At 46.8% G+C, this 23,092-nt stretch overlaps 1 protein-coding gene across 11 annotated transcripts in view; it reads left to right on the top strand.

The window, feature by feature from the left end:
* The window catches only part of rbfox3a (RNA binding fox-1 homolog 3a), a 296,448-nt gene that overhangs the window by 160,212 nt on the left and 113,144 nt on the right, over nucleotides 1-23,092 (top strand). For all 11 annotated transcript variants that reach the window (XM_081698296.1, XM_035533352.2, XM_081698294.1 and 8 more), the window contains one exon: nucleotides 18,268-18,389. In XM_081698296.1, coding sequence (XP_081554422.1) covers nucleotides 18,268-18,389 — 122 coding nt within the window. The remainder of the gene's footprint in view (nucleotides 1-18,267; nucleotides 18,390-23,092) is intronic.

Here is a 23,092-nt window from a genome sequence, read left to right on the forward strand (position 1 = left end):
TGACAATGATGAGCAGGAGGTGCCAGGGCGGAGCACGAGTCGGGACACACCAATCAGAGCGGAGCCGGGTGTCCTATGATGGAGACTCCCTGACAGTTGTTTAAGGAGATGCCTCTCATTCCTAATTCGGCCTGATTCTACCATAGCCAGCAGCAACGAACTCCAGCTACTGACTCTGGGCATATATTTGTTCAGCGTGAAAGCGACCTCGTTTACCGGCCTCACGTGGCGGCTTTCCTCCACAGCATTAGGCTGGCCCAAGCCTCCCCACCTGACATCTCCACATCACAATCAACATTATTCATGCCTCAACAAATATGACATGCCTCATCAAGTAGATAAGAACCTCGACACCCCCCCCCCCCCCCCCCCAAAAGTGCAGACGTGCTGAAAACAGAACAGTGTCTAATAATTACCCATTTGCCTAACGGTTAATTAATAAGACTGCTGAGCTTTTGTGTGTCTTGGCCAGTACAGGGCTGTGTTCCCTTTATTTACACATGAGTATGAGTTACGGCATTTCATTATTGTGCAGCACAGCCTTCATCGTTAACGCTGCCCTCCGCTAGGAGACTCTGCTGAGACAGGACCGTGGTCGTGCGCGCTCTGCCTGCACTTCTCTTCCGGTGCAGGGCTAAATGTGGCCTTACACTGCACTTACAGAAAAAGGATGTCTGTCATAGCCGCAGGGCTGGAGGAAGACGATGCTAAGCACCGTAGCAGCAATAGCCCTCTGCTCCTCCTCCAAATGAGAGTTGACACCTGAGCCTCTGCACTGGCTCATAATCACACACTCTCACATGCGCGCTCTTCCAAATCAGCACTTTCTGCTTCGTCGAGGTGACATCACCGCCGCCAGTGCTCCTGGATTTTTTTTTTTTTTTTCCTTGCCGGAGTCCGTTTTGGGAAATGTTGCCTTTTGTATTCCGTCAGCTCCAACCAGGTCTCAGTTACAAATACCAGAGGCCTGGCTTTGGATAACATTTTCTGTGTACAGTCGGGCAAGACGTGTGTGTAGCTTTAGAAGCGCTGTGTTTGTTTGCCTCCTGGCGATTGTGTGTGGTTGGCGGGTTCAGTGTTCTCGGGTTGCGGGTCATGTCTGTTTATAGTACTGGTGGTCCTAGCACAGCACCACACCACTGTTCCTTTCACCCCTGTTTACTGCTCACTGTGTTTATACACCCAGCTCCTGACATGCAATAGCACCTCTCTCTCCCTCTCTCTCTCTTTATCTATATATCTATCTATCTCTCTCTCTCTCTCTCCATCTATCTCTCCCTCTCTCTCCTCCTGCCTGATTCATTTTCTACTACTGCAATTACCAGGATTGATCCTCTCAGGGTCCCTACTTCCACTGCGCCCACTTTTACTGCAGACCCTTATTTATTCGTTTGTTTCCTGTTGCCTCTCCAGCTTAGATCATCTCAGGTCTGATTGAACATTTACCCCAAAGTGCTTTTAGCGGAAATGAGTCGAACCCCACAGCAGACCGGGAGCGGTAGTGGGCTGTATGAATGCAGGCTAGATTTGAGTTATTGCCCGTGGCTGGATGGAACAGGAGCTGGGCTACCATGGCGTATGGGTCCACTGGATGTTTCTGGCTTGGTGTTACATTGATCAGCCGAGAAACGCTCTCACTCTAGCAGCTAGACTTCAAAATGGCCATAGAGCCAAAATGTCCCCTTTATATCTTGACTAGGAGAACATTCTATTTGTTTCCTATCAGGGTTTTCTTTTATTTTTTTTTGATGAATCGCAGCATGTTGTGTGACTCAAACTGAATCAGGAAGAAAGGTCCGGCCCCCTCAGCATGACTGTACGAACCCGCCCAACTTGACTAACCACGAGAGCGAGAGGGAGTCGCACACCAGGAGCAGGGGGCTGCATCCCGCCAGTTAGCGCTGGGAGATGCTGCTTCCTCACTCTGTTCGCCTCCCTCTTCAGCCTTCGCTCTCTCTCTCATCCACCGGGGTCAGCAGAGATCTCTCCTGCTGGAGCAATCATCTCATTAATAACAATATTTGTATGTTTCTAATCGGCCCTCTTACCGGCTCGGCAGCGCGGTGTCAGAGAGCCGGCGGACGAGCCGGTGTTCACTGGCGGGGCTCCACTGGGTGTGATGGGCCTCCCCGGTGGATTAATTAAGTGTTGTGAGAGAAGGGTCCAGTTCGGTCCTGCCCAACCACAGGGCTGCATTTCCAGCTGCCAGCCGCGCCGCTCGCCGGGCGGGTTAAGGCGCAGTTTAAGGGTTGCGTCTCTGGCACGACAGACAAAGGCAGGAGGAGGCTGGCACCTCATTAGGCATTGCTCCCGTCGCACCAGGAGGGGCGAGGAGGCGAGGGCTGAGCGGAAGGAAGACATGCACGCGCACGCTCACAGGTAGGCGCGAGCGCGGTTAAGCAGGAGGGGACAGGGGGTGGGGGGGGTGGGGTGGGGTGTAGCAGTGGTGTAGCAGCAGTCAGGACTGAGACGGTGAGAAAGGCAGGTGTAGGTGTGCTATCCTGAGAGGTGCATGCACTCCCCACAGGTGTATCAGGTGTCTGGATTTTGTTACATGTAAAATGAACCGAAACAGTGTAGTACGCTGGGGTTGTGTGTTTTCAAAAACAGCTTAGCGAGAGCTTGCCTGCAGGTGCATATGCTCCTGTATGTTTGTGTGTGTTCTTTCCTGGTCATGACCCCTCCAGTAATTAGTAAAGGAGTAGAGGAGTTCCCAGCCCACTGCGTGCCCTTTCACCCCACCATGCACCTATATGCCCCCTGCCTCCTAGAGCTAGGCCGGGCCACTCACAGCCTTCCTACGCGCAATTAACCTTACCCACCATCCCATCCACACACACACACACACACACACACACACACACACACACACACACACACACACACACACACACACACACACACACACACACACACACACACACACACACACACACACACACACACACACCGCTGGGAAATTGCCTGCTTGTGTTCTAATGATTAATTTTATAGCATTTGTATTACATCTCATTTATTACTCATAAGTAACCTCAAATATCTGATTCAGTTTAATGTTTCAATCAGTCTGTGTGAACTTGTGAATCAGCAAGCCGGATCCAGCATGTTTCTCGTGTTTACAAATAAACCAACATGGTATGGATATGGGTGGAATTGGAATCGCCAGGCCTGACCCTCATGTTAGCACAGCCCCAGTGTGCACAGCCCCAGGGTCCCTAGCACTAGATCTCAGGATCATTATTGAACACAAAGTCATGAATCACCCAAATCCTTATCCATTGTTGCAGACAGTGTTAAGTATTGGATGTCTAAAGGTAAGATGATGGCCTGCTCTTTAACTTCAATAAGATCTTAGCATGGCCATGCCTGTCATCTTATTAGGAGCACGGTAACTAAATATGATCATTTTCTCTAGTGAGAAAGTTAGAGAGAGAGAGAGAGAGAGAGAGAGAGAGAGAGAGAGAGAGAGAGAGAGACAGAGAGAGAGAGAGAGAGAGAGAGAGAGAGAGAGAGAGAGAGAGAGAGAGAGAGGAGCTGATAAAAGCAGTGAAGTGCAAAGCTAGGCAGACCCACTAAGCAGCCCGTGCTGGATTGTCTCATTTCAATTAATTTCCCTGCTAATGCACTGGACAAGTGTGATTTTAACATAGACAGTTTTAATAAGTGAGTCAGTGCAGCACAACACATTAGCTCCTTCATCAGAGGTCAGCCAAGTGCAGCCAGCAGGAGGTCACTGAGCTGCTTCCAGCCACATCCCCACCCCTTTAAACTCACCCATAATGCTCTGTGAGCCTGCATTTTGTAGTCCCTCCTGGGTCTTATGACCCCTAGTAAACTTTACCACTTGATGCATGTATGCTTACCTAATTGACCCAACAAGACCTATTTATCTGTTTTTATTTGCTCTCCGAGGAGCCCTGCATGCTGAGAGCCTCCTCTAGATTTGCTGCACTATAGGGTATTTATTTTGCTGCACTGTCGGGTGTGTATTTTGCTGCACTGTCGGGTGTGTATTTTGCTGCACTATCGGGTTTGTATTTTGAGTGTGTAGGTGGTCTCCTGTGGACCCACGTGTTGCAATATTTTGAGCCCCTACAGGCTTTTGTGTAACTGATTTAGGTCCCCCCGGATTATTGTGCAATGCTCATGTGTTCCCAGTGGGCATGTTCAGTAGCTGGCTCTTCTCATGTCCTGAGGGGATTTTTCTCTTCTCCCCTGAGACTGAACTTGGAAAGTTGCATAAAGAAAGAAAAGAAACTTTTTTTCCTTTCTCATAATTATTTCCCCAAATAGTAAAAAAAAAAAAAAAAAAAAAAAAAACGTGGTCCAGTGGCAGCACATTTGCATTCTGCTAACGTCACAAGTTTAATGTGATCTCAGCTCCTTTCTCTTCCTGTGTAGTCATTGACTCCACTCCATATTCCAGTACTTTGACTGTAAGCATGCTAAATGAATGTTTGCTCGTGGTACTGCTGACTTGGCAAAATGGGCCCTATAGTGCTTCATAATTACTCATAAGCTGTGGATCAAATAAAAATAAATGGGCAAAGGGTTTTTGTTTTTTTTTAAGTCCTTGAAAACACACTTTAGAAGAACAAATTATTCATAGAACAGTTGGAGCAGCGTGATGTTGGGGCCAAAACTGTACTGGGGCCAAATGAGCAGTGCTTTCCACACTCTCTTTTCACTTTCTTCTCACTTTCTCCTCACTTACTTCTGAATCATTCAGCGAACTTTGCCAACATCGAATGCATAAGTAATTAACAAATATGCATAAGGGAAATCTTTTACATTTTAATCTTTTGAAACCTTTAAAAAATACCCTTAATGACAAGCCATTGATGGATGACTTGCTTTTAATGCCCAGTTCAAGCCACATCTCTCGCCTTCGTGCTCTGACGGCACGCACTGGTGCGGTCAGGGGGCCATGGTCAGGCCAGGTCTGCAGTTAATGCGTTACACTTTCATCCTGGGTTGGCAGAAACTTGTTTCATTGTGCATGGCCTCTGCAGCTGGCTCCACAGGGCTCCCATAACAATGCATACGTGCGTGTTCTGCTGAGTCATCTGCACCTCAGACACAGGCCAGCAAACAGAGAAGCAGTCATTAATTTAGACCTTCTTTCCTCTGTTCTGCCACTGCTTCTGCTGAGAACGCACGCGCGAATACAAAGGTTTATTCAAATCATTAAAGGCTTGCATGCGTTCAAGGCTAATCATTTGACCTTTGGTTTTGTGTTCTTGGGAGACAAAGGCTAGTATCTGCAGCGGAGGGGAGCATTAATTATGTCATGTGATTTATGATGAGAGCGTTAATGTGGAAAATGCAAAAGCAGGCCGAGATCAATAAGAAACAAATGGCAGAAGCCAAAATTAGCATCTCATTGCTTTTGTTTCACAGACTCGCAGATTTTGCTGAGGGCCCCTACAGTCTGTGTTGTTTAACCCATGATTTAGGTAATAGTTAAGCTCTGATGTGTTTCACCTCTGGGCAGAGAGTAATTTGGTGGTCCTGAGGAATATGCTGGCTCGTATGTGTTTTCTTTGGGTGGTGGAATTGCTCCATCTTCTCTGCAGTGTCCAACGTCAGTGGATATGCCCTTAGATAAAAGGTGATCAACTAGTGTGTTGAACTAGTGATGAAAGACCAGGTCTTATGTGTAATAAGGTAATCTGATATCTACTGCATGCCAGGTCACTATGTGTGTATTTTGGATTTTTTTTCCACCCAAATTTCCACCTATCAGATTTCCCTGTCACACAACATGGATCGAGAGGTCTTTCACATGCTTCGTCCAAGCCGCATGCAGCCAATCACCACATCTTTTTAAAGCTACAGCTCATGCAGCGTCAGGGGCAGAGTACCATGCTCAGAAGACAGCGCTACTCATATCTTTCTGATACATGTGCTCACAGACCTCCGTTATTGGCCAATGTCAACACATTTGACAGGGGAGAGTGGGTTTGACACACACCCCTCCCTGAGGCTCCTGGCCATGGATGGTTGTGGCATCATCAGGGATCAAACTTGTGTCTGGCCGTCACCACAGGGCGCAGAGTTATGTTTTACATCTTTTAAATATGAAAAGTATCAGTCAGTAATGCTGCCTGTCTTTTGAGGTGAAAAGCCCAGAAAACCTTGGTTATAATATAATCAAACCTATTTGTTTACTTATTTATGGGTTCAATGATTTATTAGTTCTGAGATTTATGATGTTATGTGTCCCACATGGAACCTCATAAAAGTAAGATCCACATCACATTCCGGTGATTCACAGATGGACTCCAAATCAGACACAGTAATCTACTGTGCGTGGTAGCTGAACTCTGGTCAGTGAGAAGCTCAGCTACAGAGATAAAGTTTGCAGACACAGTAATTTACTGTGCATGGTAGCTGAACTCTGGTCAGTGTGGATCTCGGCTACAGAGATAAAGTTTGCAGGTGGGAGGCCTTGCTTGGTTTGACATACTTGCCTTGGGCAATGTGGAAAAAAGACCCACTGAACTTGTGAATTTCGAGTAGTGTTCTTCCCTCTCTCTCTCTCTCTCTCTCTCTCTCTCTCTCTCCCCCCCCCCGCAGTTGCTTGATTTCTTCTCCTGCTGTCTGTGCACTCATGCAGAATTAGCTTATTTGTCAGCGAGCTTCGCCTCTGAGCCCTGCTGCACATCTCTAAATCCATTTCCAGAAACGTAGCACAAAGGACTTTGTCCTTATGTCATGACGACAAATTTGCTGAGTTTCCCCGATCCCAGCGCATGGCAGGAAAATGGTCCCATTGCTCCTGCAGGGGCCTGTGGAGCACTAACGAATGGGTTTCTACTGCTGAAGAGTCCTCATTGCACCTTTTTATTATTATGATTATTACTATCGAGTGTAAGCCACTCCATCCCCACCCCCATGCAAACTCAAGGTGCTCTGTAAACATGAGTCACACACAACCCTGGTGGGAAAAAGAGATGGCTTCTGTTAGATATTCATGTCTGGAGATATTCTCACCTAGAATCTGAGAGCCAAATGCATCTTGACCAGAGCCGATTCTCACAGACACAAACTTTCTCGCTGACTTTCGGAGTGGAGTCTCCCTTCTTTGTTTCGACGGGTGCATGTTTTGCAAAGCTTGGGCCATTTGGAAATGGGTTTCTAAAAAGCATTGCGAAGAGCCTCTCAAACCTTTCCAAATCTGTGTGTGTTATTCCCCTCATGTGGCCAGGTCCCTCTGTAACATTGTAATGCCCACAGAAGAAGTGTTGGGGTCTCAGCCTGAGTGTTCCCCTGCGCTCAGCCTGGAAGTTCCTGGGCAGCTGAGTGAGCTCCCATGCTCCGCGTGCCTGACGTGAGGAGCTGTGCATCAGGCTTCCCCAGCAGGTGTTGTTTTATAATTGAATCCAACATCTCTGCGGAGGCCATCTTCCCCGCCTCTGCCACATCACAGCAACAATAGCTGGTTATGGGGTAATGAATGGCCAAATCAGGCGTGCTTTGTTTACTCATTTGTGACTGTCACGCTGCCCTCTGTTTAAGGATTACTGGAAACTTCACACTTGTTCAACTCAAAGGCTCTGTTTCCTTCCAAATGCACAACAAAAGGCTTTGGAGCCAATGCATCATTTAAAAACGTACCTTCAGTGAAAGGACCGGGGGTGGGGGTGGGGGGTGATTTTGTGTGTAAACATACAAAACATAAATCTGCATTTTACTCCATAACAAGACCTTCAGAAAGAATGTCCTACTGCTTTGATGGGTTGATTCCAGTTCTGAGGCACCGGTGTGGCTCTTAGACTTTGAAGCAGGCGTAACAGGAAATCCAGCATCTGTGCCTGGAAATAAAAATGTTAGCACTCTTAGAGAGATTGGCCAGTGGCAGATTGTCCACCAAGTGGGGAGTAGGAGGGGAGGAGGAGGAGGAGGAGGAAGGAGGAAGGAGCGTCGAGACCCAGGATGAGTCCCGCAGCGGGCCGCCCCGTGTGGTCCGGCCGGCCTGCCCACCTGATTGATTAGTGCTGGGATGGGGATGTATTGCGGGGTGAGGAAAGCACGGCTTGCTCCTGAATCGCGCTCTCACACTTGGCTCCTCCGTCCAGCCTGGCCGCTGTGAGAGAGGGATCTCTAAGGAAGGGAGGGCTCCCCATGGCAGCTTCTCTCCCTGCCTAAATGAAGTCCATTTTTAACGTCAGACTGTGTGCACACCAGCTGCGCGCAATAAGCAGCAGCGTTATGAATACAATAATACTTCCTGATAGCTCTCTATTAACACCCCTGTGTTTATTTGTCAGTGTGGAAGCTTCCAGAACCTTGTTATGAAGCTTGTAGATGGATTCTCAGACTGCGGCATGGAGCGTCCCACAGGGCTGTCGTTAATAAGAATCTGCTGGAACTGATCTCAGTTAATAATACAATTAGTGGCGGCTCACATAATGCGGTACTGTGGGGGTTAAGGTCTTTGGTTTTTTTTGCTTAGTTCTCAGTTCTGTTCTAAATGCTTTCACACTATTTTACAAGAGCACAAAATTCGAAATAACAGCTCTCTTTATACTATACTAGTGATTTCTTAGGCCGCTACACATGCTAGATGATGCCTGGTCTTCACTAGCTGCACTTGTTTTGTATTGTCATAAAATAATTGGAATATAATTGAAGGAAAGAAGGGCGACTGCGCTGCAGTGCCGGTTCACCTGTCAGAGAGACAGACATCAGACATGTCTAGCGAACAGAGCACAGCAAACACATCAGCAGCCTTGTTCTGTCTGAGGCGTCTCTTGCCGTTCTTATCGCTTTAACCATCTGTTTTATGTTACAAAGTGATGACATAGCATCTAAAATGAAGACAAAGTTTCTAACCAGCCAGTTATGACCACTGGAGTCTGTTATTGATTAGTTGTCTGTATTGTTATCCAGGGTCTTTTGTTCCCTCAAAATCCCCCATTCTAGAAAAGCATGACTTTACAGCTACTGTTTTCTTCATTCATTTTGTTATCACCAATATTTATATACTACTATAATTACATATCAGATCTAATGTGAGATCGATCCACCTCTTCGCGCGCCTTGTGTTTGCTCTCAGAACAGTTTACTGAAGGGCTGCGGCACTCTCTTAGGCACTAGTTACTGTTTAAAATGTATTTATGAATGCTATTCTGCATCAAAAGGTAGTGTGTGATTCACTGTAACAAAACATTTGGGGCCAGTGGTTTTTATGAACCCCTGCCAAGATTAGAAAGACTGATCGAAGATCACACCTCTACTCCCCACCCCACCACCACCGTGACCCTGAACGGAAACGACTTTAATCTCTGCTGAGGTGAAAAATGAGGGGCACTGGAGAAAAGAAAGAGAGGAGCGACTTGTTATTCTGGCCTTTCCCCATTACTGATATGTCTTGGCCTGCCGTTGTCAGACAGGCAGGTGGCACATTATGCCATAGGAGGAGAGATGCCTGCTGGCAGGGCAGACACAGAGAGAAAGAGAGAGAGAGAGAGAGAGAGAGAGAGAGAGAGAGAGAGAGAGAGAGAGAGAAAGCGCGTGGGAGAGGATGAGAGAGGGTGTAAGAAAGAGAATGATAGAGTACATTTGAATGGTCAGGTAGTTAATGCTTTATGAGATTGGGCTGGGAGAGACGAGGGGAGTGCAGCGTGTGCGGTATTACGCCACATAAATCTGCAGGCCTGCTTTCCCTGCCTGTGCTCTCACTTAATTACCTGAGCCCAGCGCACACCTATAGCTCTTCCCTAATGGCTGCTCACGCTGCTGCTCTCACGTCACAGGCCACCGGGCCCACAGCCTGTGCATGCGTGCGCTGCACACGCACCTCGCCGTGGGACATTTCACGCTGCGTTCAGCCGGAGAGCAATTCCAGCACGTGCAGAGCTGTGCGGAGGGAGCTCTGGCAGCGAGCACGGCACCTCTGTTAAGCCGGGGTGGGGGGGGGAGATCTCGGAATTTTGTCAGCCCCGGACGCGAGCGGGATCGGAGTTTCATGCATAAGATGGCTCCGCTTTTGAGCCGCCCGTTATGGATTTAACGATTTCCCTGGAGTGTGCGGTGGCTGTGCGACGCCCAGTATCCACGTGGCTCCACCATCCCAGACGCCTCCGATTGACCTTGGAGATTATTGCTGGACTAGGCAGCAGAAAAGTTATGCTATATCTTAGTCAGGAGATGTCTTCTATCAATGAGCTGCAGTGTTGGCCATCGATCTGTTCCACGCCAGGACACAGGGCTTGATTGATGCTTGCCGAGTGTCTGGCGGGCCTGGAGAACAGCCTTGGGAGAAAACAGAGGCCCACTGCTTATCCACCAGCTCCAGCGTAATGGCCGTGATGATGGAGTATAGATGAGGACTCTCTGACCCAGAACTCCAAGGCCTCCAAACTGAATTACACAAGATCTTGCCCTGATCTTGGGCTTTTTTTTTTTTTTTTTGCTCTTTTTTTTTTTTTGCACTAATGTAAGAAACATCATGGTAGTGGTATTTAAACGTAGATTTTTCGTAGGCTCAAGTAACCCTGTGTTTGACAGCCTCCATCATTAATGTTGCAGCAGCTCTTCGCGATGAAGAAAACCTTGAACGATGCCTTGACAGTCAGGGTCACAGGCAGTCACCAATGGGCATGGACATCATCATAAATGACACTTTCTCTGACCCTTCTTTTGGTATGCGCTGTGTAATTGATTGCCCTTTCCTTCAAACTTGCATTATACCCGTCAGTCATTCCTAGCAGTCTATCTCAAATCAAGGGAAGTGATGGCAACATCATAATCTGTGATAGTGCACTGGAGAGTGCAGGGTAGCACTATGGTGCCGCCTTGTCTTGCATGCAAACATAAGTAAACCATCATGCATGTACCAGGGTAATGGATTTTCCCCTACAGCCTCTTCGGGTGTATTTATTCCATACTCTATACCAGAGAACTTCATCACTGGTAGTTCATTTATGTCACAGAACATAGGTATTCAATCACTGCCCTTAAGGTCCAGATACAACAGATTTTCCACCGGCTCTTTACCTAGGAGCCAGGTGTGATGACAAAGTGCCCAGTCACTTACATTAACTGTTCAATTAACTACCAGTGATTACAAGCTCCAGGACCGGAAATTGGATTCGAGGTCCGAATTTTAAGACCTCTGCCTCTGTACTACATCAGATAAATGTAATACACCCACTCCCCCTTTGACAAATGCCACTTGGAGCTGAATGAGAGTGAAAAATGTAAGGCAAGGCTGCCTGTTTGCTTCTTATGCTTTTCTCTGCATGCATAAAAGTATCACTGTACACCAGGGTGTTAGCATCATCGCTCTAATCAATGCACTTCAACCTGCACAATGCAGAAATAAACCTGTCACCCACGCTGTTTACGTTCAGGTGTAATGAAGGGGCACTTTTTTGTGGGTTTACTAGGATTGGTATGTGTTGATAAATTGACGAGCAGCTCGCTGGCACCAGCTCTGTGGGCTCTTTGTGTGAAAACTTATCTATAAAACATCAAACACACCATTTGTTGATTTTCAGCCTGCATGTAATTTACTGATGGTGGCTCAAATGGCCTCGACTTTACTGTTTATCATGTCTTCAGCGCAGGGCACTTTATTACAGCATTTTATCCTGCTCCCGTGCGACTTCTGCTCATTTACAGCTTATTATTCTTAAAGTTAACCTGCTGGCCAGGGTTAAACAAAATCAGTATAACTCCACTGAACCACACTAAAGCCAGAATGTCTGTTGCAGACACACAATGGTAAATAACATCTGGTCAAAATGCCCCTGCCTGTCATTGGGTTGCCAAAGTTATTTGTTCACACCATTTTTAAGGTCACATCATTTTTAGATGTGAGCAGTCTCACCTCAAGCTTTTATCCTGCTCAATTCAAAATTGTTTTGTGTGTGTGTGTGTGCATGTGTGTCCATGTGTCTTGTTACTCCAGCCTTGTTAAGGGAGCGCCTCCATATGATCAGTTCACGGGGGATCATGGGTTGCCAGGTCGGGACCAATCAATCAGCTTTGATCTTTAATAGACCTCCCTTCCTGGTTCCTCAATTAGACCTTCTGTGCAAGCTTTTCCAATATAAGGCACAGGGGAAAAAAAGTGAAAGAAAGTGCACCATGTATTGGCAACATGAACAGTGGTAACTCTAAATCCCTGTGTGTGTGTGTGTGTGTGTGTGTGTGTGTGTGTGTGTGTGTGTGTGTGTGTGTGTGTGTGTGTGTGTGTGTGTGCGTGCATGCACATGTGTGTCCTTACTCTCCATCCCAAAGTTATTTTTATTGCTTGATCAACATACAAGTGTTGTATTACATCATAGAGCATATTATACTGGGATATGTAATGATATATTTATGCTCTATGTGCATTTTCTGGAAAAAGGTCATTAATCTTGCCGACTTTGAAGAGTACGGCATAATAAACTACATACATCCCTTAGTTCCGCTGCTCAAACAGCAGGAATGAAAAGAGGGAGCCATTGAACTGGGAGCAGAACAGCCCAGTGCCTGCCAGCCCCTGGGAATCCTCATACAGCTGGAGATGACAGCGCAGAGCAGACAAAGGATGAGTAGCACATTTCCAATCTTCCCTAGGAAAAGTTCCCTCAAGCACACTGGTGGCCTGCGTAGCTTCCTCTCGTTCCTGCTCCTGTTCCTTCTGTTTTTCACTGTGAATCACGTTGCAGTTCTTGTTATACAATATAAATGAGTCAAGTCTGGAACAATCCCTTTGATGCTTTTCAGCGATTGCTTGAGTGAACAGTACAGTAAGACGACATGCCTCTTTCTCTCTTTCTCCCTCCCTACTCACTCTGTCCTGCTCTCTCCCTCTTTCTCTCCCTGTCTTCTTTGATTCAGATTTGTGTATTGTCTGCATTTGAATTTTTTGTGTATATTAGGGGAAGAGAAACCCATGAGTGTGAGTGTCTGGGAGAAACTCCTTTTCTTCAGTCTTTGGCTGCGCTCTTGGGGCAAAAGTGAGCCTTCAGAGAGAGAGACAGCCAGAGAGATAGAGAAAGTGTGTGTGTGTGTGTGTGTGTGTGTGTGTGTGTGTGTGTGTGTGTGTGTGTGTGTGTGTGTGTGTGTGTGTGCGTGTGTGTCTGTGGATACTGCATACACATATGTGTGTGTACCTATACATGGGAGTCTTGGCTATGCGCTATCCTCTCGTGTGCTACTGGCAGGGGGCGAAGGCCTCTCGTGCTGTGGTGTTGGCACACTTCTCTCTGGGTCTTGTTGCTCTGGCTCCTGGCTGCCTCTCCTCTCTAACAGAGCTGGGGCTGATTGCTTGGGGCCTCTGCTCCGCTTTCCCTGTTTGGTAGCTGATCAAAGGGCCACTCATTTGGGTGCCCAGCGTGCTAAACTGACAGGAGTGGAGAAGAAGACAGAAACGGAAGGAGGGTATGAAGCGGGAGGGTGGCGAGGCTCTCCAGCTGTCTCTGGTGGCATGCCAAGTGGGATGGCGAACGCCTGGCAAGAAGAGGCCGTCTGGGGACGCGCTAGCGGAACGCCACACGAGAGATATGTGAGGCGCTAATGATCCCTTCCCCCACCCCCCGTGCCAGGATGGCGCGTTCCACCAGGCCCATCCAAGTGGCTTTCTCCACTGGGGATCCTCACCAGCAGGTCCAGGTAGCCATGATTGCTTTTTAATGCGTGGCTCTTGGCCAATGAGAGCAGGGATTTTCATCAACTATGACTGCAGAAATATTAAACTAGCCTGGGATCATTTTTCAGTCATAGTCCATTAAACAGTAGGGGGAAGTGGAGCCAGAGCTCACTCCTGCCTGCACAAGTTTACCCAATTAGGGCTCTAATTTTTTATTAATACACCGCAATGTTAAATAAACATGCAAACAGCTTTCGTGGTGTATGCCAATTAAATGCTGTTTTATTTGACTGCTACTTTAATCAGGCGGCTGCACAGGGGGAGGATATGGAGTTTAATTAAATTGTAGTACTTTGCATTTCCTGTCAAGGCCCTTTTATGATTTTGGAGTAATCTATAAGGACATGAAGCATTGATTTATCCATATATTAATAAATTATGCCGGACCGTACCAACGCAAAACCTCAGTCTGTAAGAGACTGGTAAAGCACGCTGGCAGTACGGCTGAAGAGAGCAATAAGCACACAGCGTTTTTTAAAGTGCAGTGCCACAGTTACAGCCACAAACAATAATCTCCACAAACAAAAAAAAATTGTTTCATAAGCTCATTTTGCGGGATTTTTATTGCTTCGCCTGTTCCATCAATATTTCTTTCTGGTTGATTTTCATTTCAGCTTGGAGACCTCAGTATATTTAGTGCCGGGCTGATGGCATTGTGTATATTTAGTGCTCTCATCGCTCACTCGGACGAGCACACAAGCGTCTTCCCTGTGCCTCGGCCCGGGTCATCCATGCTGCAGGGGGTCTGCTGCTACGGGGTCACGCGGCTGGGTTCAGCAGGGGCTACGTATGGAGATGTCGGCCACAGATCCCCTGCGCCTGATCAAGGCCTTTATTCTGTTCGGTTTTGAAACGCAGCTTTGCAAGGGCAGCGAGACTTCCCCAAGAATGCAGCCGTGCTGCTTTAGCTTCTTTAAACATGGCCCTTTTGATGACATCTGTTGCATTTTTAATGTAAGGAGTCTATCTGCCAGTTGTATAGGCCCTTGTTAACAAAAATGTCCAGAAACCACGTTGTGTGTCGAGCCATAGTTGCACAAATGCTTAAAATTGAAAATCACAACTTGTGGTCAGATTCATACCCTCTCCCCATCCACCTAAATGAAAAGCAGCTGGGTTGTACATTCAAAAAGTAATTAATTTTCAGGTGTTTCAATCTCATTAGTGAAAGACTTCACTCCCAAAGCACATCCCCACCCTCTAATGATAATGTCACTGCTCATGCTTCATGATGACCTTGTACCTCCTTCTCATTTCTCAAGTGTGTGTGTGTGTGTGTGTGTGTGTGGAGGTGGTAGTGGTGGCACCAATAGCAGTTGCAGTGTGGTATTATTAGAGCCCTGAATGCTTTTGCCTACTGCCATGTCCCTCTCTCTGTGTTTTGTAAAGAGGCTGTGGAGGGTAATGAACGCATCGGCTTGGCGAGGCAGCACAGAATCCCTGACTCGTCTCTGTCCAGCCCCTTTGGCTCCGGCTCCGGCTCTGGCCCAGGGGCAGGCAGGGTGGGCAGGCCATATGGAGGGGCTTTTGCAGTTGGCGTGTTTGGGTTGGAAGGTCCTAACAGGACCACCCTGCAGAGGGGTAGTCCCAGGCCTGCTTGGGTGTCATCGGTGGGGGGCCACAGCGTGACTCCTAAGGTCCCGTACAGTTACGGCGTTTGCCAGCACTGTCATATTGTTTACTGTTGTGTTAAAGTGTAAGAAATAAAATCTTAGGCTCAGTAGCAGCATCAGCAATGGTTTTTTGTGCTAGTGATTTTTTGTGCTAGTCCTAAGTTCACATCAGCAGGGCTAGAGAGTAATAGAGTACAAGTACTCCACTACTGTGCTTAAGTGCCATTTTTGAATACTTGTCCCTTTATTCATTTAAGGCCATTTATGTTTCTTCACGCTTGTAATTATATGTTCACATTTACGTCACTTCAGTTAAAAAAAAATGAGTCCAACTTTTGAGCTTTTGAGTCCACTAGGTTTGACTCCATTACTTTACACTGTTTGGCACAACCAAATTCACCCACAAAACTGAAGAAACATTACATTAGTCCTTTAGAGTGTACATACATTTAATATATACTTTATGCATACTATACTTTTAATACTTAAGTAGATCAAAGTCAGTCATTTTAAAACTTTCAAGTGCATTTTTGAATGTTGGACTTTGACTTTTAAATGAGTAGTACTACATGAAACTATTTCTCCTTTTTCTGTAGTGAAGGATTTGAGTACTTTTGCAAATTGGTTCCTAGATGGCTTTGGAAATCCCTTATTTATTTCACCATTTTCACTTAGGCTAAAGTAACGTAATGGTGTTCCTCCTTCCATTTATGAACTTTATTTTCTTCTCAGTTAAATGCCCTGTGATGTTGTATCACTTTGTTGTTGTAGTAACCTGTTGTATTATTAATAACTGTAATAGTGTGCAACATTAAGCACTAAAGCTGAGACACTGAGCTTTGGCACAGAACGAGCCGTAATCTACAGTACTTAAAGAGAGGAAAGACTAAATAATACACAAACACATTCAGATAATCCAAACATTCTCTGTGTGTGTATGCATGTGTATGTGTGTGCATGCCTGCTTGCGTGGGTGTGGGTGTGGGTGTGTGGGTGTGTGTGTGTAGGTGTATAGGTGCATGCGTACCTGAGAAGAGTGAGACTGATGATGGTGGTAGATTTACCTGCTGTTTGGAATTATGGTCTTACTCTCTGTCTCTTAAATCTCACTATTATTGCCTCCTTATCAAATCAAAAATGCTCTCTCACACACTGTTTATGTCAACTTTGACATTTCACTCAGTTTTTAAAGCTCTTGTCAAGTTTTTTTTTTCTGAATTGCAAGAAAAAAGTAGTTGGCAGAGAGAGAGACACAGAGAGAGAGAGAGAGAGAGAGAGAGAGAGAGAGAGAGAGAGAGAGACAGAGAGACAGACAGAGAGAGAGACAGAGAGACAGAGAGAGACAGACAAAGAGAGATAGAGAGAGAGACAGACAGAGAGAGAGAGAGAGAGAGAGAGAGTCAGACAGACAGAGAGGGACAGACAGTGAGAGAGACAGAGAGAGAGAGAGAGAGACAGACAGAGAGAGAGAGAGAGACAGAGCGCCAGAGAGAGACAGACAGAGAAAGAGAGATAGAGAAAGAGAGACAGACAGAGAGAGAGAGAGAGAGAGTCAGACAGACAGAGAGAGACAGACAGTGAGAGAGACAGAGAGAGAGAGAGAGAGTCAGACAGACAGAGAGAGACAGACAGTGAGAGAGAGAGAGAGAGAGTCAGACAGACAGAGAGAGACAGACAGAGAGAGAGACAGAGAGAGACAGAGAGAGAGGGGGGGGGGGGGATGGATGGAGGGGAGAAGGAAGGTGAGGTAGGGGGAGTGAGTGGATTTGCCCGGGGGACTGTGTGGCAGTGCTGACACCTCTTGTTGTTTTTATCTCAATAGTCTCAGCCCACCGTCACTAAGACATCACAGCGGAGGCTTCTGAGCAGAATTCCCTCAGGTGGGCTGCAGTCCTGCCACGCCTCCCTCTGCCTCTCCTACTGTCCACCACTGACCTGCCTCCTTCCACTCACATCACATCACCCGCTCAAAGGGAATGTTGCCTGGAGTCACACACACACACACACACACGCACACATACCCACTCGAGTTTAAAAAAAAAAAGTCACAGAGTGTGCAGTTTTATTGCTAATTAGGCCATATCATTTTATGAAAATCAGCCACGTGGCACAGATATAAATGCGTTGGAGGCGCGATCGATTGGCCGGAGAGTGGCCTGACGGCATGCATATTCATGGGTGATGTAAGGCGAGGGGCGAGCGGAGTGGAAGCCCACCGCCAGAGATTCTGTGGACTTAACAGTCACGCCCAGCAAGCCTGTGGCAGGCAGTGACCATAAACAATCACGCCATGGCCATTAATAACCCTGAGAGCACACGCGGCCGACCTGGCTACTAAGAGCACAAGTGACATTTTAATGGCCCTTTTTACTTTTTGTGTTTCAATAATGAATGTAGGGCTTGCTGTGTTACACTGAACAATATGTACCCCACTCTTGTTTTGAGGCACAATACGAATTTTTTGCTGTACTTGGCATTTATGGAGAATAATTTAATATACATGGCTTCCTTTATGTGTTCTCTCCAGGCTGTGGGTCCTGTTTCAGACAGGGTGGATGCATGTGAGAAAAGAGAGGATGACATGTGTGTGTGTGTGTGTGTGTGTGTGTGTGTGTGTGTGTGTGTGTGTGTGTGTGTGGTTGGGAGACGGGTATGTTTCAGTTGTACACGACAAGCGTACTACGCTTACGTAATACACATAGTACGCTCCAGATGAGAATATAAAAAAATGTTCTTATCAGTCACTACTGACTGATGTATGTATGCATATTTATATGTTTCCTATAAGTGTATATGTGAATATTCATGAACTGCATATATATGAAGTAATGCATATATATGCCTTTGTTGTACCTTTTTGTTTAGCATAATTGTTTAATTCACTACTCTCTCTCTCTCTCTGTGTGTGTGTGTGTGTGTGTGTGTGTGTGAGCATTCACCGTCCTTTATTCTCAACAACTCTACAATTACAGCACTGTAACTGTGTATTTCTCTGTGCTTCTCCAGAAACCAAACCAGGAAACGGACTGTGTAAATCCGGAAGCATTGCGCTCTTTGGAAACGTAGTTTACAGTGGGCTGCTGAACGATCACTTCTGGCACTTCGGGGTTCCTCTCGTCACCAGACTGGTAAGTGCCTGCTTTATGCTCCCCCATTTCTGCTGCCTCTGCCAAACCCGTGAAGCTGAAGCTGTGGTCTGACTGGGACTTGGCTCTTGCTGGACCTCCTGAGTATTTACCATGTCACAAAAAAAGCAGCTTGCGTTTCCTGTAGGCGTCACGCCGTCACAACGTTGTGTCCAGCGGGAATGATTCTATGGTGGTGATGATGATGGAGTTCCGTGCTGGTGGCGAGGAGGCAGCTGTTTCGCCAGTGTGGGCGAGTCTCAGCTGCTGCACACTGAGGCTGTTGTGCTCTGCTTGCTCTGTGTGGTGTGTCTGGTTTGGTGAATGGCTAGAAAGAAGTGAATGTGGGAGTCCAAGGTCAGATTCTCCTTCCAGCCTGCACCTCACATCCCCACCGCCTCGCTGTCAGTCTCCAAAGATCCGACAGCTTCAAAATTGGGCTTCGATTTGCTATAATCGGGTACTGGCTTCCCCCTGCCCAAGCAGACCCAGTACTAAGAGGTGAGGAGTAAGCGTGTTATTGGACTGTAACCTTAAGGCGTGTCAGTTCCTCAAAACAAGGTTAGTTTTTATGATAAATTGATAAACAGTAATGCCGTGTGTACTTCCAGCAAACATTCAAACAGGATTAGTATACTGGGGGAGGGGTCAGGTTTTGACTGACCTTTCTTTTTTGGAGTGAAAGGGAAGCGGTTGTTTACAGCGGTACCTGATTTAGAGCAGATAAGTTTTAAAGGTTTAAGAAATTAACAAGAACATTAGCATTTTCATTACTGCGTGTGCCACCGTCCTAATTTCTTTCACAGATGGGAGAACAAGATATGTGATCCATCATAAGTAGCAAGGACGACTTCTAGCTATACAGTTCTAATATTGATTAAAAGTCGTGAAATCCTTCATAATGCTTTATTACCAACACACAGGCATGCGTCAGCGTTTCCTCGTGAGCTCGGGGTGCGACGGGCTTGGCACAGTTCTCAAATGTCAGCTTTAGAATCCTGTCAGTCTGCTGTCTTTATTCAGTTCTTTTCAACGACGCCCCACACAGCTAAAATCTGTCAGGCTTGTCTGCCCAGCTTTTCAGTGTGACAGTCCTACAGAAACACGAACGCCACCCCGGAGCCTGTGACCTGGAGCAGAAGCGCCAGCCGCGTTTTAAAGTGGCGCCTCTGGCGAGAGGGCTGTTTAGCAATAAATGTTTAAACTTCATGAATTGGAAATTATTTACAAGTACCCCGCAGATGAACACTGAGCAGACTATAGACCTGCCGTAAAGTTTGCAGAGCTGAGCTGTTCGGTGTTTTTTAGGCAAGGTGCCGCATACAGTGGCAGGACGCCAGTGTAGTCTATTGTGTTTTTATGTGAGCTGCCATGATTTAATAACAGCTGTGTTTTATTTCATTGGTCACTGACCACGTGCATTCTTGGACATATGAACCAAAGTAACCATTTCCCTTGAAATACGATGCATAAGAGGAATGCATAATTACTAGTGGGGTTTTTTGGGGGTTTTTTTTAAAAAGCAAACATTTCCATGCAGGGAAGTTTCTGCCTTGTTTTGGACTCGAGTAGGCTGTTGGAAAAGGCTTTAACTAATCCTGACTTGTGGGCCGGTAATCTAATCCCCTTCCCCGGACCACACTACATCCACTAAACTGCATCTTAACTGTATTAAGTCTCTCTAATGTGTCCAAAACATCAAGCAGCACAACCAAATGGAGAAAAATGGAGGGCTCTTGTCTTCGAACTTAGTGTCCCTAGATTTTAGGCTGCGGGTTAATGAATAAATGAATTGGGGCGGTAATTGGAAAGGAAAGGAGTGCCCTGTGAGCGGAGGGCAGAGGCCCACAGCTCCACAGAGCTTCCAGAGGCAGAAATGATGACGCCGACTAAAGCACTAAAGAAGGCAGAGCAGCCCATGCAGGCCAGCTAAGATACTAAGTGCTACCGCACGCTACAATCCGTGAGCATGTGCCTGCCAGTGGGAGCGTGTGTGTGTGTGTCTGGGAAAGAGAAAGAGACGGGCAAGTCCTCATTACAGTGTTTTAGGTATGTGGTTTCCGTGTGGAATGGCATGGTGAAAGTGAGGAGGGCAGATGAGCTGGAATTACGGCTACGGGATCTTCTAGCCACTGTTGCTGGCACCACGTGGATGTCGGCAAAACGCTGAATGCCATCAGCTGACTGTCAGTGCCAGATTTCAGCTCCTAACAGAATAAGTGTAATTGATAGCACTCGCAGACTACTTAGGTCTTGGCACCACATAAGACAAGCGCAACCCTCCCATGACTGAGGCTTTTAATATCTGGCATGCTAGTACAGGGATGAGTACGGCATATAAGCACATGCTGCAGGTGGATACATTACCCGGCGCTGCTTCTGGGGTTTTTTGCTGTGAGCGCGGTGGAGGTGGAGGTGGGGGTGCGAGGTGGGGGTGCAAGGTAGGGGGGGAGTAGGGGCTCTCTTGTTTTTGCTCCACCGAAATGTTCCTGGGCTTGCACTATTTCCAAGACCCGCTGCGCTTGCAGCCAATATGGCCTCCCAGATGCGTTCACCTGGCGAAGGCGGCGGCCAGCTCCTAATTAAGACAGCCTGGCCCGGAAGCCGGCTCAGCCCGCAGCCGCCCGGCCGGAGCCTGGCCCATCTGCCCTGCTTAAAGAAGAGGAATGCAGCCCACCCGCCCTGGCTGGTTCCGCGCTGCCTGAGAGCAGGACTCGGGTGAGGGGGGACGCCCGGGACAGTGATGGCCCGGCGAGGCTCGGGGTTTGGCTTTCGCTGACCCTTACCCCCGGTTTGTGTCTGTTTAGACTGGGTTACTGCAGGCTTCATATGAGGGTCATGGATCATATGCAGAGGTCTGACTGTAGCCATATGAAGAGGCTTATTTGTAGCCATATGTGGAAGGATGTATGTACTCATATATGTGGAGGTATGACTGTAGCCATATGTAGAGCTATGGCTGTAGCCATATATGTGAAAGTATGACTGTAGCCATATATGTGGAGGTATGGCTTGAGCCATATGTAGACATATGATTGTAACTGTAGCCATACATGTATGCCTGCAGAGGTATGACTGTAGCTATGTGCAGAGGTTTAACTGTAGCCAAATGCTGATGTATGACTGCCATATGTAAAGGTTTAACTGTAGCCATGCATAGAGGCATGGCTGTAACTACAGCCATATGTAAAGGTAAGACTAGGCCAGTGGAGGAGAGACTAAGACACTTTCTGGGAGCCAGAATTTCTAGGAGACAGCCCTGGATGCATCAGACTGGACTGGTTTTTAAAAGGACTGGTATTGGAATCAGACTGGTTTTGGGATTGCATTGAAGGAGAGGTTCAAAGTATTGTAGGCTTCAGGACCATTATCCAGCTGTGCGTGATGAGTCATAGGAACGTAGCCACAGGGTTGTTGCAGCCTGGGAGTAGATGGGAAGATCAGGCGAGACACAGAGATCAAGCCCCTGGACTGAACGACGCTGGCATTAAATATTGAATAAACGCGTTGCAAGTCAGTGAGAAAGGGAACACGACAAGAAGCATAACCAATTCAGGTCTCTGACTATTTTTCACTCCTTGCTCTGAAAGAAAGGGTTTCTTGTCTCTGTAATGGAAAATGACGTCCCAAGGGCCATTCGTCCGCTTAGTACTTAACCTGAACAAGCAGCACCCTGAGCATGCTGGGTAATGTTCAGATATTGCAGGAGAATAGATGGAAAGAGAGGGAGCGAGAGATAAAAAGAGAAAATGAGAGAGTTGGTGAGAGAGGGACAGCGAGAAAAAGAGCGAGGGGAACAGAAAAAAAAAATGAAAACTATTACTTAAGAAAATAGCAGGATCCAACACTGGAGAGGTAAGAAGGTTGAGACAGGAAATGGCATTACAGAAGACCCACATCCAGAAGCAACACAGTGGCGTGTGCCTGTGAGAGTGAATATGCTTCCACTCACTTCCTGGTGATCTGCTTCAGTGCGTGATCAGACTGGTCAGTGCGTGATCAGACTGGTCAGTGTGTGATCAGACTGGTCAGTGCGTGATCAGACTGGTCAGTGTGTGATCAGACTGGTCAGTGCGTGATCAGACTGGTCAGTGTGTGATCAGACTGGTCAATGCGTGATCAGACTGGTCAGTGCGTGATCAGGCTGGTCAGTGCGTGATCAGACTGGTCAGTGCGTGATCAGACTGGTCAGTGTGTGATCAGGCTGGTCAGTGCGTGATCAGACTGGTCAGTGCGTGATCAGACTGGTCAGTGTGATGTTGAAAATGCCTCTATTTCACATTTTTCTCACTTCTGTTCCCCCATCACTTCTTTTTCCCTCCATGTTCCTGAAAACCAGATCGGCGTGGCTTTAAACATGCTACACGTGTCTCGTAACTTATTTAGGAGAAGACTTGAGATAGACTAGAGCATTTGATAAAAATTGTTTCTTCAGTTCAGCTTGCCGAGGTAGCGTCTCGTTTTGGTCTCCCTGCGGGAACTGATGGAAAGAAGAGCCTATCAGAGGCTGTAGGAATTCCAAAGAAATCCATTAAAAAATGTATGCACATCTATATTGCTTCAATTGCTATATAATATATTCATAAAGATGTAACACTGTGATAATGGTGGACTCAAATCAGATTTAGTATTTGTATTGATTAAAGGTTCTGATTAAATATTAAACCCAATAAGGTGTTTCATAATTCTGGTGTATTCTTTCAATC

The sequence above is a fragment of the Electrophorus electricus genome, chromosome 15 (genome assembly GCF_041902795.1).
Source record: "Electrophorus electricus isolate QZ-2024a chromosome 15, ASM4190279v1, whole genome shotgun sequence".
NCBI classification, from domain to species: domain Eukaryota; kingdom Metazoa; phylum Chordata; class Actinopteri; order Gymnotiformes; family Gymnotidae; genus Electrophorus; species Electrophorus electricus.